Source organism: Octopus sinensis, linkage group LG14 (genome assembly GCF_006345805.1).
Source record: "Octopus sinensis linkage group LG14, ASM634580v1, whole genome shotgun sequence".
Classification (NCBI taxonomy): Eukaryota; Metazoa; Mollusca; class Cephalopoda; order Octopoda; family Octopodidae; genus Octopus; species Octopus sinensis.
In genome coordinates, this window is record NC_043010.1 from 66,511,938 (window position 1) to 66,537,069 (window position 25,132).

General features: G+C 39.4%; 1 protein-coding gene across 2 annotated transcripts; it reads left to right on the forward strand.

Moving 5' to 3' along the window:
* Positions 1 to 1,775: 1,775 nt before the first annotated feature.
* Positions 1,776 to 24,457, forward strand: LOC115219498 (CBP80/20-dependent translation initiation factor). Of its 2 annotated transcripts, none has more exons than XM_029789671.2 (6): positions 1,776 to 2,224; positions 15,658 to 15,925; positions 17,808 to 17,858; positions 20,171 to 20,361; positions 22,832 to 22,920; positions 24,093 to 24,449. In XM_029789671.2, the coding sequence occupies exons 1-6, from the start codon at positions 1,988 to 1,990 to the stop codon at positions 24,226 to 24,228; spliced, it is 972 nt and encodes a 323-aa protein (XP_029645531.1). In that variant the 5' UTR covers positions 1,776 to 1,987; the 3' UTR covers positions 24,229 to 24,449. The 2 variants fall into 2 exon arrangements, with proteins under 2 accessions (XP_029645531.1, XP_036365051.1); XM_036509158.1 differs by lacking the exon at positions 1,776 to 2,224 and adding an exon at positions 3,643 to 3,725 and having other exon boundaries at positions 24,093 to 24,457.
* The last annotated feature ends 675 nt before the right edge of the window (positions 24,458 to 25,132 follow it).

Below are 25,132 nucleotides of genomic sequence, written 5' to 3' on the forward strand. Positions count from 1 at the left end.
GAAGGAAAGAGTTCTAATAAAGAGACAAGACCAACAATTTTGATTGGAAGGGTTATAAGTATACTATGGTAGAAAGTTTCTTCCCTAAAGTACAATATAGTGAAACTGAACCTAAAATTTCGTAGTTTTGAAGCATACATCTTAATCACATACAATCATACATGCATTAATTTTTACATTCTAAGGTCAAATCTCTCTGGGAACAACTTCACTCATCTCCCAAATTTCAGACCATGTGTCAATATTAGAAATTGTTTTTTGTCTGGTAATCACTCACATTGATTGCCGTGCTTAACAATCTGCTTTTGTTTAATCTATAAGCACAGAATAGTGAATGGGTCAATGATAGATTTTTGGTCTTTTTACTCAAGCTATAACAGTTCCCCTCAAAATTACTGGTTTTGTACCTATGTTAAAACCCTTCTGCTCAAAATTACTGGCCTTGTTAGAATCCTTCCATTTAAAACTGTTGGCCTTGTGCATACATTAGAACCCTTCTCCTCAAAAATTGCTAGCCTTATCTGTCTTAGAATCCTTCCCCTCAAAACCTATTTCTTTACTACCCAGAAGGGGCTAAACATAGAGGGAACAAACAAGGACAGACAAACGGATTAAGTTGATTATATCAACTCCGGTGCATAAGTGGTACTTAATTTATCGACCCTGCGGAATTTGAACTCAGGACATAGCGGCAGACGAAATACCTATTTCTTTACTATCCACAAGGGGCTACACAGAGAGGACAAACAAACGGATTAAGTCGATTATATCGACCCCAGTGCGTAACTGGTATTTAATTTATCGACCCCGAAAGGATGAAAGGCAAAGTCGATCTCGGCGGAATTTGAACTCACAACGTAACGGCAGGCGAAATACCTATTTCTTTACTACCCACAAGGGGTTAAACATAGAGTGGACAAACGGATTAAGTCGATTATATCGACCCCAGTGCGTAACTGGTACTTATTTAATCGACCCCGAAAGGATGAAAGGCAAAGTCGGCCTCGGCGGAATTTGAACTCAGAAAGTAACGGCAGACGAAATACCTATTTCTTTATTACCCACAAGGGGCTAAACACAGAGGGGACAAACAAGGACAGACATAGGTATTAAGTCGATTACATCGACCCCAGTGCGTAACTGGTACTTATTTAATCGACCCCGAAAGGATAAAAGGCAAAGTCGGCCTCGGCGGAATTTGAACTCAGAACGTAACGGCAGACGAAATACCGCTAAGCACTTCGGCCGGCCTACTAATGTCTCTGCCCCTCAAAACCTATTTCTTTACTACCCACAAGGGGCTAAACACAGAGAGGACAAACTAAGACAAACGGATTAAGTCGATTATATCGAACCCCAGTGCGTAACTGGTAATTATTTAATCGACCCCGAAAGGATGAAAGGCAAAGTCGACCTCGGCGGAATTTGAACTCAGAACGAAATAACTATTTCTTTATTACCCACAAGGGGCCAAACATAGAGGGGACAAACAAGGACAGACAAACGGATTAAGTCGATTACATCGACCCCAGTGCGTAACTAGTATTTAATTTATCGACCCCGAAAAGATGAAAGGTAAAGTCGACCTCGGCGGAATTTGAACTCAGAACGTAACGGCAGACGAAACACCGCTAAGCACTTCGCCCGGCCTGCTAACATCCCTTACCCCCTCAAAACCCGCCGGTCCTGTTAGTATGTCCATAATAATAAAAATTTTAAAAAATCCAATTATAATGGGCAATAACTCCGTTAGTATAGGTGGCGCAACATCACTTATTAATTATGTCCCTTTACATCGTTTCTTCTCACCTGTCGGACTGAGGAATATTTTTCTGGGTTGAGAAGAACGTAATGAGTGGCGGAGAGTCTTTTAAAAGATTTTTAAACATTTAGCACATATAAACAAATAACTTTTTATCCTTGTTCAATCCCATCTATTTTTTTTTTTTTGTATTATTATTATCTACTCCTATTTCACAATCGAAGAATGTCGACAGCCGTAGGAAGAGGTCGCGGCAGAGGCCGAGGGATTTTATCTCTGAGTAAAGTTGCTCCGTCGCCGAATCACAAAGTTGGCGGAAATTGTTCGGATTTAGAAACTTCTCTTCCAAACAACGAATTGAACATTGCTTCGAATACTTCGGACGAGGGATCAACAACAGTTCCACCACAGTTGAGGTTACTAGTCAAACCTACTAGCCAGATTGATTGTCACGAAGAACAGGTATTTTTCTTTCATTTACCTACTATTACTATTATTATTATTAATATTATTTCAGTTTTTCCATCTTTTAAATGTTTTCTTGTGGGTATTATATATGTGTGTGTGTATGTATTATATATATATGTGTGTGTATTATATATATGTGTGTGTATTATATATATATGTGTGTGTGTGTGTATTATATATATATATATGTGTGTGTGTGTATTATATATATATGTGTGTGTATTATATATATATATTATATGTGTGTGTGTGTGTGTTATATATCATAGACGCGAATGGGATTGTAGTAGATATGTGTATTGCGTATGTATCATCTATAGATATATAGATATATATATATATATATATATATATGTACGTATATATAATATATATATATATCTCATATACACGTCATATACAGACACGTATATGCACATATACATATATATAAAATATAAATTAGAGAGATAAAACCGCTATTATACAACTCAAACAGTGATAGACATAAACCAATACATAGATAACAAAGAATAAATACTTTTATAAAATATATAACTTATAACTAGATCTCAAAAAGTATAAAATGAATGATATATATATACATATATATACACGCGTGTCTCTATATGACTTGTATGTATGTATACATCTGTTTTATATTATCTTTTCGGCACTAGTCCACGTTTTAAAACTCGCCCTAAGTCATCTTTAAAAGCTATCATATATTGAGGAAAATATGGATCTTATTCTTCACAGATCACGAGAAATCGATATAATAATACTTGATTTTTGTTTTGATCAGAAATATCCCAAACAATTTTAATTGATTTTTTTTTTCTTTTTGTGTGTATGTCTGATTTATTATTATTGTTTCTTCTCCCCCACGGATCTATTGATCTCTCTCTCTCTCTCTTCTCTACACACACACATATATTGTCAACAATTTACTATACATTCTTACGTTTCATATATCGTTGACATTTTTTGCACATTGGAGAAGCACATGCCGAAGGATGAACGATGCAACGACCTCCTCGTATCAAGGAATTCATTCCTAATTTAGAAATAATTATATTTCGAGATATAGTTTTCGGTGCAAGTGTTGAAATGCGATATGATGTCTACTACAGTATATATACACATATATTATTATATGCGTGCGTGTGTTACAATTAAACAAAGAAGCAATTATTCACTGCTTAAATTTAGTCAGTCTGTAGTGCCTCCCTCATTTACATCATAAAATATTTCGTGCAAGAGGCAAGCTACCTCGGACTAGTTGAATATAAAAAGAAAGAAAAAAGCATTTGACAGGTTGCACATGAAGATCCGTTACTTTGGCGGAGAAGGGTGTAGTCGCACTCTCGTGGGATTTACCTGGTCGATTATTATTATTATTGCTACTACTACTACTAGTGTTGTTTTTTAGTCACTGGTCGGCCTTGATTCAGTAAATTTACCATCAGAGATATTCCTGTAATGACTATCTCGTTTTCTTTTTATGAGGATGGAGGTTTGGCCTCTTTTTTTTTCTTTGACAAGTCGCAAGAACGATCCATTAACTTTGACGGAGCTGGTTGCTATCACAACTCTACTGAAATTTACTTTATCAGTTACTATTGTTGTTCAGTTCAGCCACTGGTCAGCTTTGACCAGTAGGAGACGTGCTTCGTGATTTGGCTGTTGTTTCTAGCGTGTCGCGCGATCGCGTCGAGGTCCCCCCCACGTTGGCTTCGTTTTTTATCTTCTCCCGGACGGAAAGGAAGGCAAAATCATTCTAATGAGACTTAAACCCAACAGTTAGGCACCGAACTATATAAGCAGCAAGGCTGTCTGTCTTCCCTCTCATCATCTACTTACCATAGTTTCAAGTAGCATATTTTAGTACATTCCATTGTACTCTACAGTACTCTACCAATTATAGATAGATAGATAGATAGATAGATAGATAGATAGATAGACAGACAGGTAGACAGACAGGTAGACAGACAGGTAGATAGATAGATAGACAGACAGACAGACATATAGATAGATGGATGGATGGATGGATGGATGGATAGATAGACAGATAGACAGACAGATAGATAGATAGATAGACAGATACACAGATAGATAGATACACAGATAGATAGATACACAGATAGATAGATAGATAGATAGATAGGCATGCATGCATGCATGGGTGTAAATGTGTGTGTGTGCGAATGTATATATGCATATAAATAAATGTTTATGCTTATGAAATATATATGTATGTATCTATCTGCTATATAAATGCGCATGCATTTATATGCTCATAAATATGTGCGTATATACATATACTCGTGTATATGTATATACACACGCTCGCTCGCTCTCTCTCTCAATCTCACACACAAGGTTATGGTTACTTCTAGAAGGCAGAGAGAACTCGCATACACGTTTAACTTCTTATTTTTATTATTGAAGTCATTGAGGGTACAATTCCTCACAGCGGCTGACCAATTCCATCCCTGTCAGTCAGTCGCCTGTTTTTCGGACTGTCTCTCAAAATCGCCTTCAGATCACACCTTCCTGACTTAAAAAAAGCAAGGAAGTATACATTTGGATAATCAAGGCGCAGATAGCCACGGTTGGAACGCTAATCATCATCGTTGTAGCGAATTAAGGCTTAAGCACCATCAAAGTACACACACACACTCGATAGACAGATTGATATTAGAGAGGGTGTGTGCCTATGCAATGCATGTGTCTGTAATTACTGTTTTTCTTTAGATTTTTTTTTAGTTTTTAGTCTAATTTTATTATAAATTAAATGTCATGTGTATTAGTAGTTATAGTTAGTTAAGTGTGGGCGTGGGAACTGGTGCCGCCCCGGGCGACGCTTTTATAGAGGGCGGTATTTTTGAGTCGGCTGTGTCAAATTGTATGGGTTCGGGGGTCCCGTGGTAGCGTGGGAGACAAATTAAAGAGCCACCCCGGGCAACACACACACACTCTCTCTCTCTTTCTCTTTCTTTCTTTCTCTCTCTCTTTCTCTCTCTCGTTTATTCATAGGTTTCGTCTCATTCGATACCCTGACCCCAATGTTTGTTTTGTCTGTCCTCGTATCGTCCCCTCTTTTTCTCAACCTTAAGGTGAATAAAGAAATTCTCTCTACCTCTCTCTCTCTCTCTCTACGCCACTGGCATGTATGTGTGTGTGTGTGTGTGTGTGTGTGTGTGTGTGTATGTCTATATCTGTGTATGTGTGTTTGTTTTTAAATGCATCAAGCTGTTTTCTGTATGAAATTCTATTCTAAAATATTTTCTTTAATCTTGAGACTGCAAAAACCAATTCTTAAAACACACAAACACACACAAACACATTAATCGTCCAATATGGCGTTTCAATATAAACAAAACTGAATTGATTACTTTGTCAATAATGACATGTGTGTGTGTGTGTGTCTGTGTGTGTCAGAGGCGTTTGGAAAAATATTTTCCCATGTCTTATAATTCATGCCTGCTTAATTGAAATTTGATCATTGCTGCACAATTTGGCAGACGACTAACCGAGAATACGATACGTTCTTAGCACATGCCTGCATTTTTTTGATATTTCCTGACAATCTACCAACGCACACCGTCACCATCATTTCGATCATGCGTGCGATTCAGTCATTCGTGACGCTGGAACCGTTGTACAAATAAACGCACCGTCTACGGTTGTTGTTGTTTAACCCCAGGTGAGCTGTGATCGAGCAAACCGATGATCGGAAAAAAAAATGTTCTAGTCGTGATCACCCCGTCATTTGGGAAAATTCAAAAGATATATGGTGCACCTGAGCACTGTATACAATAATTTCATTATTATTATTATTATTATTAAATTCCGCCGAGGTCGACTTTGCCTTTCATCCTTTCGGGGGTCGATAAATAAAGTACCAGTTACGCACTGGGGTCGATGTAATCAACTTAATCCCTTTGTCTGTCCTTGTTTGTCCCCTCTATGTTTAGCCCATTGTGGGCAGTAAAGATATATATATATATATATATACATATATATATGTGTGTGTGTGTGTGTGTGTGTGTGTGTGTGTAAAAGTAAAAAAAAATATACAGACTGGGACAAGAACGTGAAACATTTAGAAGACGACACAAAAAACACGGACTGGACATTCGAAGCCCTCAATCATCAGTCAAGAACCGGATCATCTTCACAATTTCGGCTGATTAATCTATATATATATTATATTATTATTATTTATTTATTTATCTTGTGTTTCTCAATGTGTCACGTTTTTCTTCTCAAAGACAAATGGTGTTAGAATCTCGCTTACTTTACATACACTCTAGGGAAACCGGTTTCAAAGCTCTGGCCTTCTGCGTTCTAGAATTCATAGCAGAGCCAAGCCTAAGGCAAGTAGAGGGAGATTTGACTGCTATTTTCACACGGTGCAGCGACCGAATACAAGGTCGCTGTTTTTATATTTGTTGCACAGTTGCTTTTTAGCACCGAGTCAGTTCTCATCGAACGGAACCGATGATCTAAAAGGCGTTCTCGCCGCCCTAAATGGAGCAACTCTGAGCGCCATTTCTGAATCTGTCGCATTTTTTAATAATTATATATATATATATATATATATATATATATATATATATATATATATATAATATATATATATATATATATATATATATTTCTTTACTGCCCACAATGGGCTAAACACAGAGGGGACAAACAAGGACAGACAAAGGGATTAAGTTGATTACATCGACCCCAATGCGAAACTGGTACCTTATTTATCGACCCCGAAAGGATGAAAGGCAAAGTCGACCTCGGCGGAATTTAATAATAATAATGAAATTTTTCAAAACGGCGAAGTGGTGGTGTGGGGTTAAAATTATTATTTTCAACAAGTGCAGGGACTGCCTACAGGATTGCTGTTTTCATCGTTGTTGTTATTGTTTAGCAGATCAATAATCAATAACGTAGCCGTGACCACTTCTTTTTTGAGTATATCCAGGGCAGCATTTCTCAATGTGACGTATTTTTCCTAAGACAGTAAGAGGGAGTTTCGACTGATATTTTCAGCAGGCTCGGCGGTCGCATACACGGTCGCTTTTATTATTGTTGCAAACTTATGATCAGAGACGTTCCAACCGTGACCATCATGTTTTATGTATATTTAAAACTACGTTGCCCAAAAGTAGTGAAGGCGCGTGGCTTAGTGGTTAGGGTATTCAGCTCATGATCATTCGGTTGTGAGTTCGACTCCCGGCGATGCGCTGTGGCCTTGACCAAGACGCTTTATGTCACGTTGCTTCAGGCCACAAAAATAATTTGCACCTGTATTTCAAAGGCCAGCCTTGTCACACACACTGTGTCGCACTGAATTTCCATGAGAACTACGTGAAGGGTTACACGTGTCTGTGGAATACCCAGCCACTTTGCTCGTTAATTTCACGAGCAGGGTGTGTGTACTGTTGACCGGATCGATTGCAACCCTCCTCGTCGTAACCGACAGAGTACCAGGTGACCAAAGGCGTCTATTGTACTTGTTTCAATCATTTGACTGTGGCCATGCTGGATCACCACCTTTAGTCGAGCAAATCGACCCCAGGACTTATTCTTTGGAAGCCTAGTACTTATTCTATCGGTCTCTTTTGCCGAACCGCTAAGTTACGGGGACGTAAACACATCAGCATTGGTTGTCAAGCGATGCTGGGAGTCAAACGCAGTCACACAAACATATATATACATATATGCGACGGGCTTCTTTCAGTTTCCGTCTACCAAATCCACTCACAAGGCTTTGGTCAGCCCAAGGCTATAATAGAAGACACTTGCCCAAGGTGCCACGCAGTTGGACTGAACCCGGAACCATGTAGTTGGTAAGCAAGCTACTTACCACACAGCCACTCCTACGTCTACTGTGTCTATTGTAAAAGAAAAAAAAAGAGAGAGAGGTGAGGGAATGATTCTCAGGTATGATTGAAAGTAAATTTGGCTATTATTTCCAGCAAGAAGAGTGACTACACAGAGGCTCTCTCATTGCCTCACTGTTGTTATCTCCTAACCCTGACAGAGCAGTTGTATTGTCAAAGGTAGCCCAACCATGGCCTTTCAGTCCTTCTCCTCTCAAGGCATTACATACCTAGGGCTACATTATCCAGTTTGCCTCTCAGAGTGTATTTTGTGACATATTTGAAGCAAGTCAACCATTTCATCCAGGTCATATCTATGGTCACAGGCTTTCCATTCGTGACCTAATTGTGCATTCATGTAGGTCCAAGCATGGCTGTGTGGTTAAGAAGCTCGTTTTGCAACCATGTGGTTTTTGGGTTCAGTCCCACCTTGCACATGTGCCTTCTACTTCTAGCCCCAAGCCAACCAATGCCTTGTGAGTAAAAACTGTGTGGAGACCCAGCGCGTGTGTGTGTATGTGTCTTTGTTCCCCACCACCAGTTGACAGCTAGTGTTGGTTTGTCTAGGTTCTTGTCACTTAGTGCTTCAGCAAAGATGGAAGCACTCCGTCGGTTACGACGATGAGGGTTCCGGTTGATCCGAATCAACGGAACGCTGCTGTGAAATTAAAGGTAAGTGGCTGAGCACTCCACAGACACGTGCACCCTTACATAGTTCTCGGGGATATCAGCATGACAGAGAGTGACAAGGCGGCCCTGAAATACAGGTACAACAGAAACAGGAAGTAAGAGTGAGAGAAAGTTGTGGTGAAAGAGTACAGTAGGGATCACACCATCCCCTACCGGAGCTCGTGGAGCTTTTTAGGTGTTTTGCTCAATAAACACTCACAACGCCCGGTCTGGGAATCAAAACCGCGATCCTATGACCACGAGTCCGCTGCCCTAACCACTGGGTCATTGCGCCTCCACCAGCAAAAGATACTGATACAATAAGTACCAGGGTTGATTTGTTCAACTAGACTCTTCAAGGCAGTGCCCCAGCATGGTCACAGTCTTATGACTAAAATTAAATGTATATACGGAGATGTACTTGCATAGCAAGTGATTTGATCTGAGATCGTGTGCTGAAACAGAAACAATTGCAGCATGGAAGGTGTTTGTAAGCCATTTAAGAAACACGCAAAAGCCATTCGATTCACTTCAACATTTAAGTTTAATATGTCAAAAATCCGTGCAGCACGGATTTTTGTCAGTGAACAGGTCACGGTCTTATAGCGACGAAAATATTTTGACATATTAAACTTAAATGTTGAAGTGAATCGAACGGCTTTTGTGTGTTTCTTAAATGGCTTACAAACACCTTCCACGCTGCAATTGTTGTAAATGTATATATATATATTTATAAAGATATATATAAGGATGTTATTGATTACAATAATATCAAGTGGCATAGCATGCATTAAAAAATACCATAAAGTAAAATATTATATATTAATAATTAAGGGTGCTACAAATAGCACCAGCATGCTAAAAATAGCAGTCAGAAGACGACTACAACCACAAATTTATACTGATATGCATTAATTGAAATCGGGGTAATGAGCAGAAATTCTAAGCCTCCATACCAATAATGAAAAGAATCGTAAATTGAAAAGCCAGACATGCCTGTCTTGTCACGATTTCAAACTTTGTGAAGATGCCATTTAGTTCTCATCAGCCATAGTCCCTGAATGCAGAGGACATGTGAAGGTTAGAAAGGAAATAGGCCAGTATGGTCTGCTGGATTTGAAATGTAAGTGTACATGTTCAAGAAAGTGCTAGTGTTCTGAGAGAGAAATTAGGCACAAGAGGAATTGACCACCGTGTGCAAGAGAGAGGAATGCACTGGTTTAGTTATGTGATGTGGACGGATGCTGATAGCTCCATAAAGATGTGCTGATCTCTCAAAGTAGATGGAACAAGTGGAAGCGGGGAAACACAGGAAGACATGGGATGAAGTACTGAAGAACAACCTCAGGATGCTGAACTTTTCAGGTGAGATGATCAAGGACCAAGATGCCTGGCATCTTGCTGTACTCAAGAAGACCTGTACCCTGCAGGAGAAATGTCAAGACCGGTCCCTCTGGTGGGGTAAAGCACTCATGGTGGTGCCACATACAAACGCCTGTATGGTGCCATGTAAAAGTGCTGCACCATATAAAACTGCCCATGTGGCACCACATTAGAAGTACCCAGCACACTCTGGAAAGTGGTTGGTGTTGGGAAGGGCATCTGACCACAGAAACTATGCCAAGTCAGACTAGAGACGGGTGCAGTTCCCCAGCATTGACAACAGACTCTAAATGATGATGGGGGTGATGATGATGGTGCTGCCACTGGGTGGGCTAAAAATCATGCACCAAAACATTAATTTATATTATGTTATTCAATTTTAGAAAAGTTGAAGCATGTCTTCAACAATTTCAGAGCATATAGAACTTATTTTGTAAATGACTTTTTGGCCCAACCTGTGTGTATATATATGTATGTGTGTGTGTGTATATATATAAGCCAGCATGCTCCGCTGGATGTGTAATATCAGTGTGCATACAAGACAGAGTGTAAGCGCCCTGAGAGAAAAGTTGGATTTAAGAAGCATCAGATGTGGGGTGGAAGAGTGACGACTGCGCTGGTATTCGTCATGTGTTGCGAATGAGTGAGGACAGCTGTGTGAAAAAGTGTCACACCCTAGCAGTTGAGGGAGCCTGAGGAAGAGGTAGACACGGGGAAACCTGGGAAGAAGTGGTGAAGCACGACTTTCGAACATTGGGCCTCACCGAGGCAATGACTAGTGACCGGGACCTTTGGAGATATGCTGTGCTTGAGAATCCCTGACAAACCAAGTGAGACCATAGCCCATGGCCTATGCCAGTAAGTGTAACCAGTTTGACAAAATGCTAAGTTACCACACATAAACTCTTTTAGCTTTACCTCAGTGGTTCTCAACCAGTTTTTTTACCATGGACCTCTTTGAATCCTATTTTACTCAGGTGGACCCTCCTGGTCAGTTGATGTTTAAAAATCCTTTTGTATTTTTATGTTTAAATATTATTAGGAATTGTATGAAAAAAAGAAACTTGTTAAAATATTTTGTGTCTTGTAGAAGCAGAGCCAGTTTATTCTTTTATTCTTTTACTTGTTTCACTCATTTGACTGGGGCCATGTTGGAACAAATCAACCCCAGGACTTATTCTTTGTAAGCCTAGTACTTATTCTATTGGTCTCTTTTGCCAAACTGCTAAGTTATGGGGACGTAAACACATCAGCATCAGTTGTCAAGCGATGGTGGGGGAACAAACACAGACAGACACACACAAATATATACATATATAGGGAGAATTCACGAAAAAAACAAAAGACGAAGACAGGTGGTGTAGAAAACAAACAGATGTATTAGTATAACACTCAGGAATTGAAGAAGTCTTTAACGTTTAGAGCCTACGCTCTTCCACACAAAGGAACAAGGAGATATACATGCATACATATATATATATATATATGTATGTATGTATGTATACTATGGGCTTCTTTCAGTTTCTGTCTACCATATCCACTCAAAAGGCTTTGGTCGGTCCGAGGCTATAGTAAAAGACACTTGGCCAAGGTGCCATGTAGTGGGACTGAACCCAGAACCCATGTGGTTGGTAAGCAATCTTACCACACAGCCACTCCTGTGCCTATTGAATATAAATTCTTACAGCAAAATCTTGTATAGGCATCCGCTCCCCCAAAGGGTCATACGGACTCTGATCGAGGACCACTGCTTTAGGTCCTCCTGCAGTGCACAGCACATTGGGCAGCAAGATTCTTCCACTGGGTTCCATAGGCTGCTGTTACTATTGCTCCTCCTCTCCACATAATCTTGATTATCTTCTGGTCGTCTTGAAATGTCACCTGCCAAATGAACCTCGGCCATCCTCTTTTCTGCCTGCTGTCAGTTGGGACATAAACACAGCACTGTTTTACAAATTGTGTCAACATAAAGTCAAACATGAAGACAAGCATATCTGTCTGTCTGTGTTTAAAGATAGATAGATGTGTGTGTTGATAGATAGAAAGATGTGTATGTGTTTATTGACAGATAGATGTGTGTGTATGTGTTGATAGATAGTTAGATAGATAGATATGTGTGTGTGTGTTTATAGATAGATAGATGTGTATCTGTCTGTTTATAGACAGATAAATGTGTGTGTGTGTCTGTTTGTGTGTTTATAGATAGATGTGTGTGTGTATGTCTTTGTGTCTGTGTTTGTCCCTTGACAACCTGTGTTGCTGTATTTACATCCCCATAACTTAGTGGCTCAGCAAATTGAGATCAATAGAATACGTACCAGGCTTAAAAATAAACAGATACTGGGGTTGATTTGTTCAGCCGAAATCCTTCAAGGCGGTGCTCCAGCAAGGCCACAGTCTAATGACTAGAACAAATAGAAGACAAAGTATGCATAGGTCATCACCTGAGAGAAAACCAATGATGTGATATTTACAGTTCATGACCTTATGACTGGTCACTTGATGCTTTCAAGGACCAGGGTAATAAAAAGAATCCCCTACTTGAAAAGAGACAAGATTTGGCAACAGGAAGTGCATTCACTCATAAAGTACTACTTGAAATAAGTTTCCTGTCTGCTCAATACTAACATTGTAGGAAGAAACCCATGTGTTCATTTCTTCATTTGATGTCTAATTGTTTTGAGTAAGAGATGGGAGTTTGTTACAGTAGTGTATTATTTGTCACTAGCTCTATGACTTGGTGTTGCTGGGTCTAGTGCTAGTGCTTGTTTTTTGTTGCCAAGTCGCAGTAAAAATTTCTCACTAAATCAAGAGCTAAGTTTCTTATCACATTTCAGCCCGGTCCAGTTTTGTTGTTTACGAGCTAGTGGGAGTTTTTTTTATGAGAATAATTAATATTCATTGGACTTCGGTTTTCACACCTGGAATGACATAATCATGGAAAATTATCGGGACTGTGCACATGCCGTTAGCCGGACAAAAAAAGGAGGCAGAAGAAAGTGAAAAACTCGAATTTGGCCACAAAATAACTTATGGGCATAAGGGGTCAGTTTATCGATTTTTTTTTTTTTTTTTTTTAATGGCTTTCTGGGGTGACTGGGGAAATGAAAAGATCTTCACAATCACCCTCAGATAGTTTTGAAAGCCCACAGAAAATGCAAGCCTTTTACATGAAAAACTGTGGATTTGTATAAAGGACACACAGATACACAGACATTTTGCTGTTTATAGATATAGAGATTGTATTTGGGATTAAAATAAAAGCAGGCAGACCTAGATGAAAGGCATTCTGTGTGTTGATGATTCTCTGTTATAGGTGGGAGAGAAGGACTTGCACACAACTAAGTGTAAATTTGTATGTATGTATGTGAAGGCACCTGGTTCAGTGGTTGGTGTCAGGCTCACAATCATGAGGTAGTGAGTTCGATTCCTGGACCTGGCTTGGCTGTGTGTTGTATTCTTGAGCAAGCCACTTTATTTTATGTTGCTCCAGTTCACTCAGCTGAGCTGTAGAAATGATTTGTGATGTCACAGGTGCCAAGCTGTATCAACCTTTGCTTTTCCCTTGGATAAAATTGGTGGTGTGGAGAGGGGAGGCTGGTATGCATGGCCGACTGCTCGTCTTCCATAAACAAACTTTCCTGGACTTGTGCTTCATAGAGTAAGTTCATAAAGTGCAATCCCATGGCCAGTCATGACCGAAAGGGATTTTTACTCTATGTGTGTGTGTGTTTGACAAGAGGAGGACTAAGGAAAAGTGAATGGAATGAGGTGGTATGGGCATGTGTTGAGGAGGGATGATGAGCATGTTCTTAGGAGGGTGATTGCATTTGAGGTAAATGGAGTGTGAAAGTGAGGTAGACCAAGAAAAATGTGGAGGGGACAGGTGGAGGAGGAGATTGGGAGGGCTGGTTTGAAAAAGGAAAGCACCCAAAACCGGGTTTCTTTCAGTTTCTGTCTACCAAATCCACTCACAAGGCTTTGGTTGGCCCAAGGCTATAGTAGAAGACACTTGCCCAAGGTGCCACACTGAGGGACTGAACCTGGAACCATGTGGTTGGTTAGCAAGCTACTTACCATACAGCCACTCCTGTGCCTATATGTGTATGTCTATGTTTGTGTGCCGATGTTGGTGTGTCTATGTCTCTGTAACTCAGCAGTTCAGCAAAGAGACCGATAGAATAAGTACTAGGCTTCCAAAGAATAAGTCCTGGGGTCAATTTGTTCGATTAAAGATGGTGCTCCAGCATGGCTACAGTCAAATGACTGAAACAAATAAAAGAATACATCGTTATATACATACACATAGGTATATGACAAGCTTCTGCTAGATTCACTGATAAAGCATCAGTTGGCCCAGGGCTGTAGCAGAAGACACTTGCCCCAGGCGTTGCACAGTGAAACTGATAATAATAATGTGGTTGCATGCATTACAGTATAGGCTAAATGAATTTTATCAGGCCATTGGTACTCAGCAGCAGAGTTGATGCCAGTGCTGGTGCTACATAAAAAGCAATTGTGCTTGTATCACTTAACCCATTCATGCCGATCGTCCGTTTAAATTGACCCTTAATTTACAAGGGTATGAAACAAATACTTGATATAAATTGTGATTCGTGTATGATCTGTATCAAAGAATGAAACATGTTCTTTACGTGTATGCAGTCTGTATCAAACGGATTTCAATGAAGTTTTTTGCGGTTGCTATTTAAGTCAAAATAATTGTATCTGTAAATTTTCAGGCAATTTCATCCACGAGAAAAATTTCGGTACGAATGGATTACACTGTGTGGAGTGGTTGGCGTTAGGAAGGGCATCCAGCCTTAGAAACCATGTCAGAACAGACAATGGAGCTTGGCGCAGCCCCTGGTTTTGCCTGCTCCAATCAAACCATCCAACCCATGCCAGCATGGTAAACACACGTTAAATTATGATGATGATTGATACTAGATACTGTGTTTGTTAGGACTAAAATCTCTTATGTACTCTGCATTAGTTTCTGTTCGAAGTTACTGTTCTGCTACATGGGTTGCCTTCTCTGCAACTTACAGTGTCCATGTTTCTTTCATTTCTTCATCGTTTGGCTTCCCCTCTGCCCTAGTAGCAAATACTTGACAACAGGGGATGGATGCATTTTATCAAGTACTAAACAAAATGGACCCAGTACTAGAGAAGGCACCCCTCTATCCTGCACCATTTGGATTTTGTTCAGCTATTTCTCTCCTCTACATATGTACGAGGGGCTGCTGAAAGGTCCCTGGTTTTGGGTAAAAGAAAATAGAGGAGGATCAGTTAATTATGATTTTATTGAACATATTCCCTTCTCAGATTCACACACTCGTCTTGATCCTTCAGTTTTTCTAAACCCTGTAAAAAAACTCGAAAGGTTTGGCCTCCAACCAGGCCTTTCATGATAACCTTAAAGCCAGGAACTTTTCAGCACCCCTTCGTATTTATGCCTACGACTATATGTGTAATTAATTTTCTGTTTTATTTGTTTTCTAGTTCTGTGAGCAAGTTAGTCAACACATTGAAAAGCTATCTTTCGATGCTCAAGACAGAGACCTTGATGTCATTGAAAAGCTGACCCGTGAATGTGCCCGTGACGAGAACAATATCCAGCAAGTTATTAAGGTTATCTACAACAAGAGTTTAGTTGACTTAGATTTTGCTCGTACAGGAGTTATGATTTGTGATCGACTCTCCAAAATTGATGGTGATGGGCTTAAATACCGCACACACTTGTTAAATCTTTTACAGAATGACTTCACAGGTGAGTTAGTTTGCTTATTTCTTTAGCTGGCAGAGACGTTAGCAAGCTGGGCGAAATGCTTTGTGTTATTTCGTCCGCTGCTGCGTTCTGAGTTCAAATTCCGCCGAGGTCGACTTTGCCTTTCATCCTTTCGGGGTCGATAAATTAAGTACCAGTTACGCACTGAGGTCGATGTAATCGACTTAATCTGTTTGTCTGTCCTTGTTTGTCCCCTCTATGTTCAGCCCCTTGTGGGCAATAAAAAAAAATTTTTTTTAATTAAAAAAAAAAATTATTCTGATACCAAATATTCTATCTCAGATACCTTTCTTGATTCCACCTGAATCCATTTGTTACCATAATTCTGTGGAAATTCTGTCTCGGCAGAACTTGAAGTCAGAACATAAAGAGCTGGAAGAAAAGCTGCTTAGCATTTTGCCCAGTGGGGTTATGGTTCTGTCAGTGTACCACCTTAATGATAATAATAATTAATTCTGGTTTATTGGCCACAAGGGCTAACAAAAATCAAAGAAACATGTAAGGACAAATACAGGACGAAAATTACAATGGGTTTTGTCCGAAAAGAAAGGTCCGTGTAAACATTCAAAATAACAACGAAAAATATAACAAATAAAACTCCCAATAGGGGGAGGCACTTCGAAAGGTTACTCGTGGAAAAACCCATAAAAGCCACAGGGGGTGGGGGGGTCAAAAAGGGGTAGAAAGCCCCTTTTTCCTTTTATATTTCTTTTTTTTTTACAGGTGTAATCTCAGAATTGGTCCGTTCATACTGGCCATTTTCCCGACATTCACCTACCTTTCAATAAATTTGCTATGAGACAGCACTTCCCTCTCTGCTCTCAGTAATAATAATAATCTTTCTAATTTTGGTACAAAGCAGCTATTTTTAAGGGGTGGAGGCCAGTCAGTAAGAACAATAATATTCCTTTCTGCTTTAAGCACAAGGATTGAAATTTGTTGGGAAAAGGCTAGACAATTACATCAGCCCCAGTATATAACTGATTCTTATTTTATTGGCCCTGAAAAGATGAAAGGCAAAGCTGACCTCGGAATTTGAACTCAAAATATAAAGGTGAACAAAATGCCGCTAAGCATTTTATCCGACAAGCTACTGAGTCTATCTGTCCATCGCCTTAATAATAATAATAATAATAATAATAATAATCCTTTCTACTATTGGTACAAGGCCTGAAATTTTGAGGGAGGATATTAGTTGATTACATCAACCCAAGTGCTTCACTGATACTTAATTTATTGACCCCAAAAGGATGAAAGGCAAAGTCAGCCACAGCAGAATTTGAACTCGAAACGTAAAGACAGACGAAACACCACTAAACATTTTGTCCAGTGTGGTAACAATTCTGCCAGCTTGCCCCTAGGCACAAGGCCAGCAATTTCAAGGGAGGGGTTAGGTTGATTACATTAATCTCAGTACTTGTCTGGTACTTATTTTTCGACGCTGAAAGGTCGATAAAATAAGTACCAGATGAGAACTGTGGTATTTGAACTCAGAACAGAAACATTTTGTCCAGCATACTAATTTTTCTGCCAGTTTGCTACTTTTACAACAACAACAACAATAATAATAATATGTTGAGCATTTATAAGTTCTTGATGGAATAAATTGCTAACACATAAGCAACAAAGGACTTGTGAAAGGTTAAACAATGATAGTTGCATAATATGTCAGGCCCATCTGACATATAAAAACAAAGGCAATTTTTACTTGTTTATTTAAAATATATTTTAATATATAGTAAAATGCATCGTGTAGTTTGAAAATTTATAACAACAAAATATATTTTTTAAAATGCTCCTATATTTCTGAAATAATTGGTACTGCCTTCCATTTTTTTGTCTCATTTTCATTATTTCTTTTCAGATATACAACAACATTGGCAAAAGGTGAAGCTAACAGATCCTGAACAACAGTGTAAGTTTTTATTTTTAATTAATCTATTTTACCAACTCTGGTTTTATGGATCCTCTGAAAGTTCCTTGGTTACCTTTTCATTTGAAATGATCTTATCCTTTTTAAAAAAAAAGGGTCTACCTCTCCCACAGGTTCCCTTCAGTTAGAAATAGGCGTAGGAGTGGCTGTGTGGTAAGTAGCTTGTTTACCAACCACATGGTTCCGGGTTCAGTCCCACTGCGTGGCACCTTGGGCGAGTGTCTTCTACTATAGCCTCGGGCCGACCAAAGCCTTGTGAGTGGATTTGGTAGACGGAAACTGAAAGAAGCCCGTCGTATATATGTATATATATATGTGTGTGTGTATATGTTCATGTGTCTGCGTTTGTCCCCCCAACATCGCTTGACAACCGATGCTGGTGTGTTTACGTCCCTGTAACTTAGCGATTCGGCAAAAGAGACGATAGAATAAGTACTAGGCTTACAAAGAATAAGTCCTGGGGTCGATTTGCTCGACTAAAGGCAGTGCTCCAGCATGGCCACAGTCACATGACTGAAGCTAGTAAAAAGTAAAAGTAAAGTAAAGTAAGGTGGAGAAGCATGATCTTTGAATGCTGGGCCTCACAGGGGCAATGACAAGTGACCAAGACCTTTGGTGATATGCTGTGCTTGAGAAGATCCATCAAGCCAAGTGACACCATAGTCATGTAACCCGTGCTGGTGGCATGTAAAGCACACCCTTTGAACATGGGACCTCATGGAGGCAAAGGTACATGACAGAGACCTTTGGTAATATGCCATGCTTGAGAAGACACATCAAGCCAAGTGAAACCATAGTTGTGGCTGAAGCTGGTGTCACATAAGACACCCATGACGGTGGCGCATAAAAGGCGCCCTTCAAATGTGGGGCTTCGTGGAGGCAATGATAAGTGGACAAAACCTTTGGTGATATGCCATGTTTTACAAGACTTGTCAAGCCAAGCAAAAATGTAGTTGTAGCTAATGCCGATGTCACGTAACTGGCACTTAAAGAGCACTGATAACACTCTTAGGAATAGTTGGCATCAGGAAGGGCATCCAGCCGTAGAAACCATGCCAAATCAGATTGGAACCTGGTACAGCTCACCAGCTTACCAGTTTTCAATCAAACCATCTAACCCATGCCGGCATGGAAAGTAGACACTAAATGATGGTGATGATGATTGAACAACTTAAAGTACAATGATTTCCATCCCACTGCATGACCTCTTGAGAATGACTAGTTTAGAATCATATTAGATTAGCCAAAGTCCTTTATCATCATCGTCGTCATCATCATCATCATCATCATTTAACATTTGAATCCAGGGGCAGCCAGATGGTGGTGCTGAATTGGTTGATAGATTGAGTTTACCACTGAAGAACAGGAACAGTCCTGCCTGGGTTTCAACACAGTCTCCATCTACTAAAGTTCAGTCATTAGGCCTGATTGGCTGAGGTTATAGTAGATGACACTTGTCCACGATGCTGCATCATGGAATTGAACCTGGAACCACATTGTTGCCCATGGTATGGTTAAACTTTGTCTACACCCACTATCCATCCTGTTCTGATCTAATATTGGTAATAATCTTCATGTATTCCTGCCCTGTTATTTCTTCTAAATGTCCAATCTTGTCTATAGTCATTTGTTTTTACATCTTTCTTTCCATGTTAGCATGGGTTAGACATTACTAAGACATTGTTTTACAATTGTATGCTCTTCCTGTTACTAACCCTTGCCTGTTTTCCAAGTAACATCATCATCATCATCGTTTAACGTCCGTTTTCCGCACTAGCACGGGTTGGACAAACACATTTCTTATTTCACCAAACTTAACACTTCTGCTGCAGGGTACGGGTCTTTTTGAGTACAGCAAGATCCTGGCATCTTGGTCCTTGATCATCTCACCTGAAAAGCTCAGCATCCTGAGGTTGCTCTTCAGTACTTCATCCGATGTCTTCCTGTGTTTCCCGCTTCCACTTGTTCCATCTACTTTGAGATCAGCACATCTTTATGGAGCTATCAGCATCCATCCACATCACATGACCAAACCAGTGCATTCCTCTCTCCTGCACACAGTAACCAATTCTTCTTATGCCTAACTTCTCTTTCTAGCACTTTGTTCAACACATACGCTAACATTACACATCTAGCAAAGCATACTAAGCTCACTCCTTTCTAACTTTTGCATGTCCTTTGCATTCAGGGCCCACATCTCACTACCATGTTGAATTGTCTATTATAATTAATTTCAAATCAATAAAGTCATCAATTTTATTGCTTTTTTTAAATTTTTATTTCTGTTTTCACAGTCAAAGAAAATATACATGCTACCTCCCATGAGAAGTTTAAAGGACTTGTAGTGTTTCTGTGCCATGTTTATATTACTATGACAACCGTGAAGGGAGAAACTTTCAGAGTCCTTGTCAACCCCATCTTTCAGTGTTTGGAAATGTTACTGGAATCAGCTACAAGCGACGACCTGGAGATACTCAATAACTTAGTAAGAAGATCCCTTGTTACTTTAATTCCTTCATTATTATCATTGTCTACATTGTTCTTAAACATCATCCTCATCATTTTTTAACACTGTCCTTCCATGTTGGTATGGGTTGAATGGCTTTGGCAGGAGATTAAAGCCGGCAAGCTGGCAGAACCGTTAGCACGCCGGGTGAAATGCTTGGCGGTATTTCGTCTGCCGTTACGTTCTGAGTTCAAATTCCGCCTAGATCAACTTTGCCTTTCATCCTTTCGGGGTCGATAAATTAAGTACCAGTTACGCACTGGGATCGATATAATCGACTTAATCCGTTTGTCCCCTCTGTATTTAGCCCCTTGTGGGTAGTAAAGAAATCGGTTTGACAAGAGATGGTAAGTCACAAGACTGTGCCAAGCTCCAATATCTACTTTGCCATGGTTTCTGTGGCTGGGTGACCTTCCTAATGCCAAACACTTTACAGAGTATACTGGATGCTTTTCAAGTGGTACCAGCACCATTGAGGTTACCAAGTAACTTGCAATCATCATCATCATCATCGTTTAACGTCCGCTTTCTATGCTAGCATGGGTTGGACGATTTTGACTGAGGTCTGGCGAACCAGATGGTTGCACCAGTCTCCAATCTTGATTTGGCAGAGTTTCTACAGCTGGATGCCCTTCCTAATGCCAACCACTCCGAGAGTGTAGTGGGTGCTATTTACGTGCCACCGGCATGGGGTCCAGTCAGGCGGTACTAGTAACAACCTCGCTCAAATCCTTTTACACATGCCAGTGAAGCGACGTTGGTAACGATGTGCAGGTGATGGGAGATCAGATTATGAATAAAGGGACAGAAATAGGTGCCATGCAGTAGAGGAGATACATGGCTACCTCAGCTGGAAAGAGTTGCTAATAAAATTTTTAAATTCTATCTTTTGGATGATAAATTATATTATAATGACACCTCCCAGCCAGAGGGACTCCCTATGTAATTATCCTGCTTGCTAGAAACTACACCCTACTATCTTAAAATAGGAAGGACATGGTAACCAATGTAGTTCTTGAGCTACAAAAATGACTGGTGTTTTGTGACTGAAATATATTTGGTGATAGATCTGCTCAACAAAAACCATGTAACACTCCATTCCATATTAACTGCCATAAGCTCTCGTGCATTCATTTTAATTTTATGAAATGCAAAACATTGGATAAAGAGAATATGTTTGAGTATCTTATTAATACTAATCATATTTTTATGGGTATTCGTTATCGTTGTTTGAATGTCTACTTTTCCATGCTTGAATGAGACAGGTGAAATTCACTGGGGTAGATTTTTCCATAGGATATGGATGCTCTTTCTGTAACTGAAAATAATTTTTTTTTCCATTCAATAAGTACTTCATCAAAAAAAAAAAAAACCCAACAAACATTATTTGAGGAGTTATCCTCAGCTATTCCCCGAGTCCAAGCAAAGTTATATTTGCTCCTAGTCTGGATGTGATTTCAGGGAAGATTGCAAACAAGGGACACCACTTGTCAGATGATGATTGTTTACAATTAGCATACACTGCCAGGGCACTCTTACTTACTCTCTTTCTGGATCAGGCCTCCAGGTCAGCCCTGATTTAGATGTGATCAAATATATTCCAGCCATAATTAGGACGCTGGGGTTTCTTCCAGATAGTGTCTGCAGGATTTGATTTTTTAATGTAGCTTTACTCTTTTAAGACAGTAGGGTGAAATTTAAATATTTGTTTATGTTCGTCTGAAGCATATGCTGCCTTTTCCAATATTCACGATCTCTCTCTCTCTCATCATCATCGTTTAAAGTCCGTTTTCCGTGCTAGCACAGGATGGACAGTTTGACCAGGGTCTGGGAAGCCAGGGGCCTGCACCAGGCTCCAATCTGATCTGGCAGTGTTTCTACAGCTGGATGCCCTTCCTAACGCCAACCACTCTGTGAGTGTAGTGGGTGCTTTTTACATGCCAGAGGAGGCTGGCAACGGCTACGATCAGTTGGTGCTTTTTATGTGCCACGGGCACAGAAGCCAGTCAAGGCGGTGCTGTCATCGGCCACGTTCAAATGGTGCTTTTTACGTGCCACCGTCACAACTACAATTTCCATTTGATATTTATTTTGTTGTTGATGTACTGGACTCAATAGGTCTCCTCAAGCACAGCAGGTCATGTGCCACTGGCACAGAAGCCAGTCAAGGCGGCGCTGGCATCAGCCACGTTCGAATGGTGCTTTTTACATGCCACCGTCACAGGTGTCACAACTACAATTTCCATTTGATATTTATTTCGATATTGATGTACACAGAAGCCAGTCAAGGCGGAGCTGGCATTGGCCACGTTTGGATGGTTATTTTACGTGCCGCCAGCACAGGTATTGTAACTCTTTCTCATAAAGTCAGTATAAAAGGCATGACTCCTACGAGGTTCACAAGAAATACCGGGATCCCTATAACCTTACGTTTCTTTTTCCACTTCAGCTTCAAAGTGTGGGCAAACAGCTAGACAATGATGAACCTGAAAAAATGCAAGACCTATTCAACAAAATCCGTTTGAAAATTATTCAAGGGTAAGACAACAAAATTTTGTAATTTTGTTTGAAGTAAAAACATTTTCTTGATTTAGTTATCTATTTTCTTTTGATCTATTTTTGTAGTGTTGTATAAGAAAACTTTTGTGTCCGATTTACTTCACATCGGTAGTGGTAGTGGTGATTGACAGATGGCTGTAGATTTAGAGAAAGTGCAAACCATTTAGGGGCAACCACAGTTCCTCACTGGTTCTTGTTTTACAGACCCTAGAAGGAAAGATAAAGTTAACAATGGCAGAATTTGAACTCCATAAATATTTGCAACTGAGAATAATGCCATCTATTTACATTTGTGCTTCTCCAGAAATCACTAAGCTACATCAACCATCATCATTTAATGTCCATTTTCCATGCTGGCATGGGTTGGATGATTTGACCAGAGCTTGTAAGGCCAGGGACCGCACCAGACTCCATTATCTGTTCTGGCATGGTTTCTACAACTGGATGCCCTTCCTAAGCCAACCACTTTACAGAGTGTACTGGATGCTTTTTATGTGGCATCAACAAAAAGTGATTATGTTATTTCAACAAGTCATCCACTAGCTTTGCAATAGGGAGTCCTTTACTTGAAAAATAGTTGAGGGTTAGCGATAGAAAGGGTATTCAACTGTAACATGAAAAAAAAAAGACTTAAAAACAAACAACTATAAGTATAGTTGTATGGATATAGGGTTTGCTTTGCCAAACCATCCAATCCATGATGTTTTCCATAAACGGACATTAAATGATGATGACAATAATATTCGAGTTCTATATTTAAGAGATGAGGAATTAGGTGCATTATTTACATTTGATGGATTTTTGTCCTCCTCTTGCCCATGGGCATATGGTGTAGTGGTTAAGAGCACTAGCTACTAACCCCAAGATTCTGAGTTCGATTCCAGGCAGTGACCTGAATAATAATAACAACATCGTAAAATACCTTAGGAATGAGAACCCAGGTTCAAAATTTCCCCAAGACACCTGAAAGCTTGGAGGGTATATCAGCCAAAACGTTTTGTTAACAACAAACAAGATGAGGACAAATATCCGTCAAATGTAAAATAATGTAAATAACATTTCAGTTAAAACCTTTGTGACATGATCATGTGTTGATAGTTTCTGTCTATAATTATCCAAATATGTCAAAGTCATTTTGATTTTTGTTACAGGTCCAGTCCACAGGTACGTTGTTACCTACTAGAGATTATAGAGATCCAAGCCCACAACTGGAAGATGCTTCCTTCTGACATAACTAGATTTTATTGTGATACTGCAGCAGATATTTTGGCTGGTATGGTAGTCTGATGCATGGAACTAGCTTTTAGTCAACAAACAATGAAGATTGTCATAACAGTTGCTTCTTCCGAATCTCTCTCCCTCAAGCAACTACAAAAAATAAAAATGAAATTTTTTTTTTTATTTTGTTCATTTTTTTTTTATTATTTATAACTGTAAAACCAATCAACATTGTTTAAGTTGTCTACCAAATTGAATTTTTGTAAACTTTCAATTAAATACTGATTTCACAAGTTTTATTTATTGTTGTTTTGTTTGTTCTTTTATAATTTTGTACTTATATATTCTGTTATAAGTATTAACTAAAGCATGATATAATTAATGAAGGACTATATACCCAGCTGGAAATTTTGGTTATATCCTTTAAGTATTATTTCGTGATGTGCAAACTGATACCATGAGTTTACTGTAAGATATACCCCTTAGGTTATTTTTGTATTATCTGAAATAGAATACCCGCATATCGATTAATCCCCCAAAAATTGTATATATTCTTGTTTAATCTTCTTTTCCTGTATTTAGTATTTCAACATTGTTTGCTTTGATCCTTTTTCCATATGGTTTGGATTTTGGGTTCAGTCTCCAAGCGTGGCACTTTGGGCGTACTCCAGGCCAACTGATTCTTTGCGAGTGAATTTGGCAGACGGAAAACACACAAAGCCCATTGTATATGTGTACATGCATGTATATGTGTCTATTAATATTTACTATTGTGCTTAGCTATAAAAGATGAATTTGGATATTTCCTGTCAAGAAAATTATCCATTTAGCTCTGTACTTTTAAACCGGCCAAAAATATTCTGCCTGTTTTATGTTCAAACTGGCCAGATCTGGTCTCTCACACACCAACCCTACAAGATAATACCTGATTAGTTCAAGGAAATGTGGATAAAAAAGGATTAATTTTGGCAGA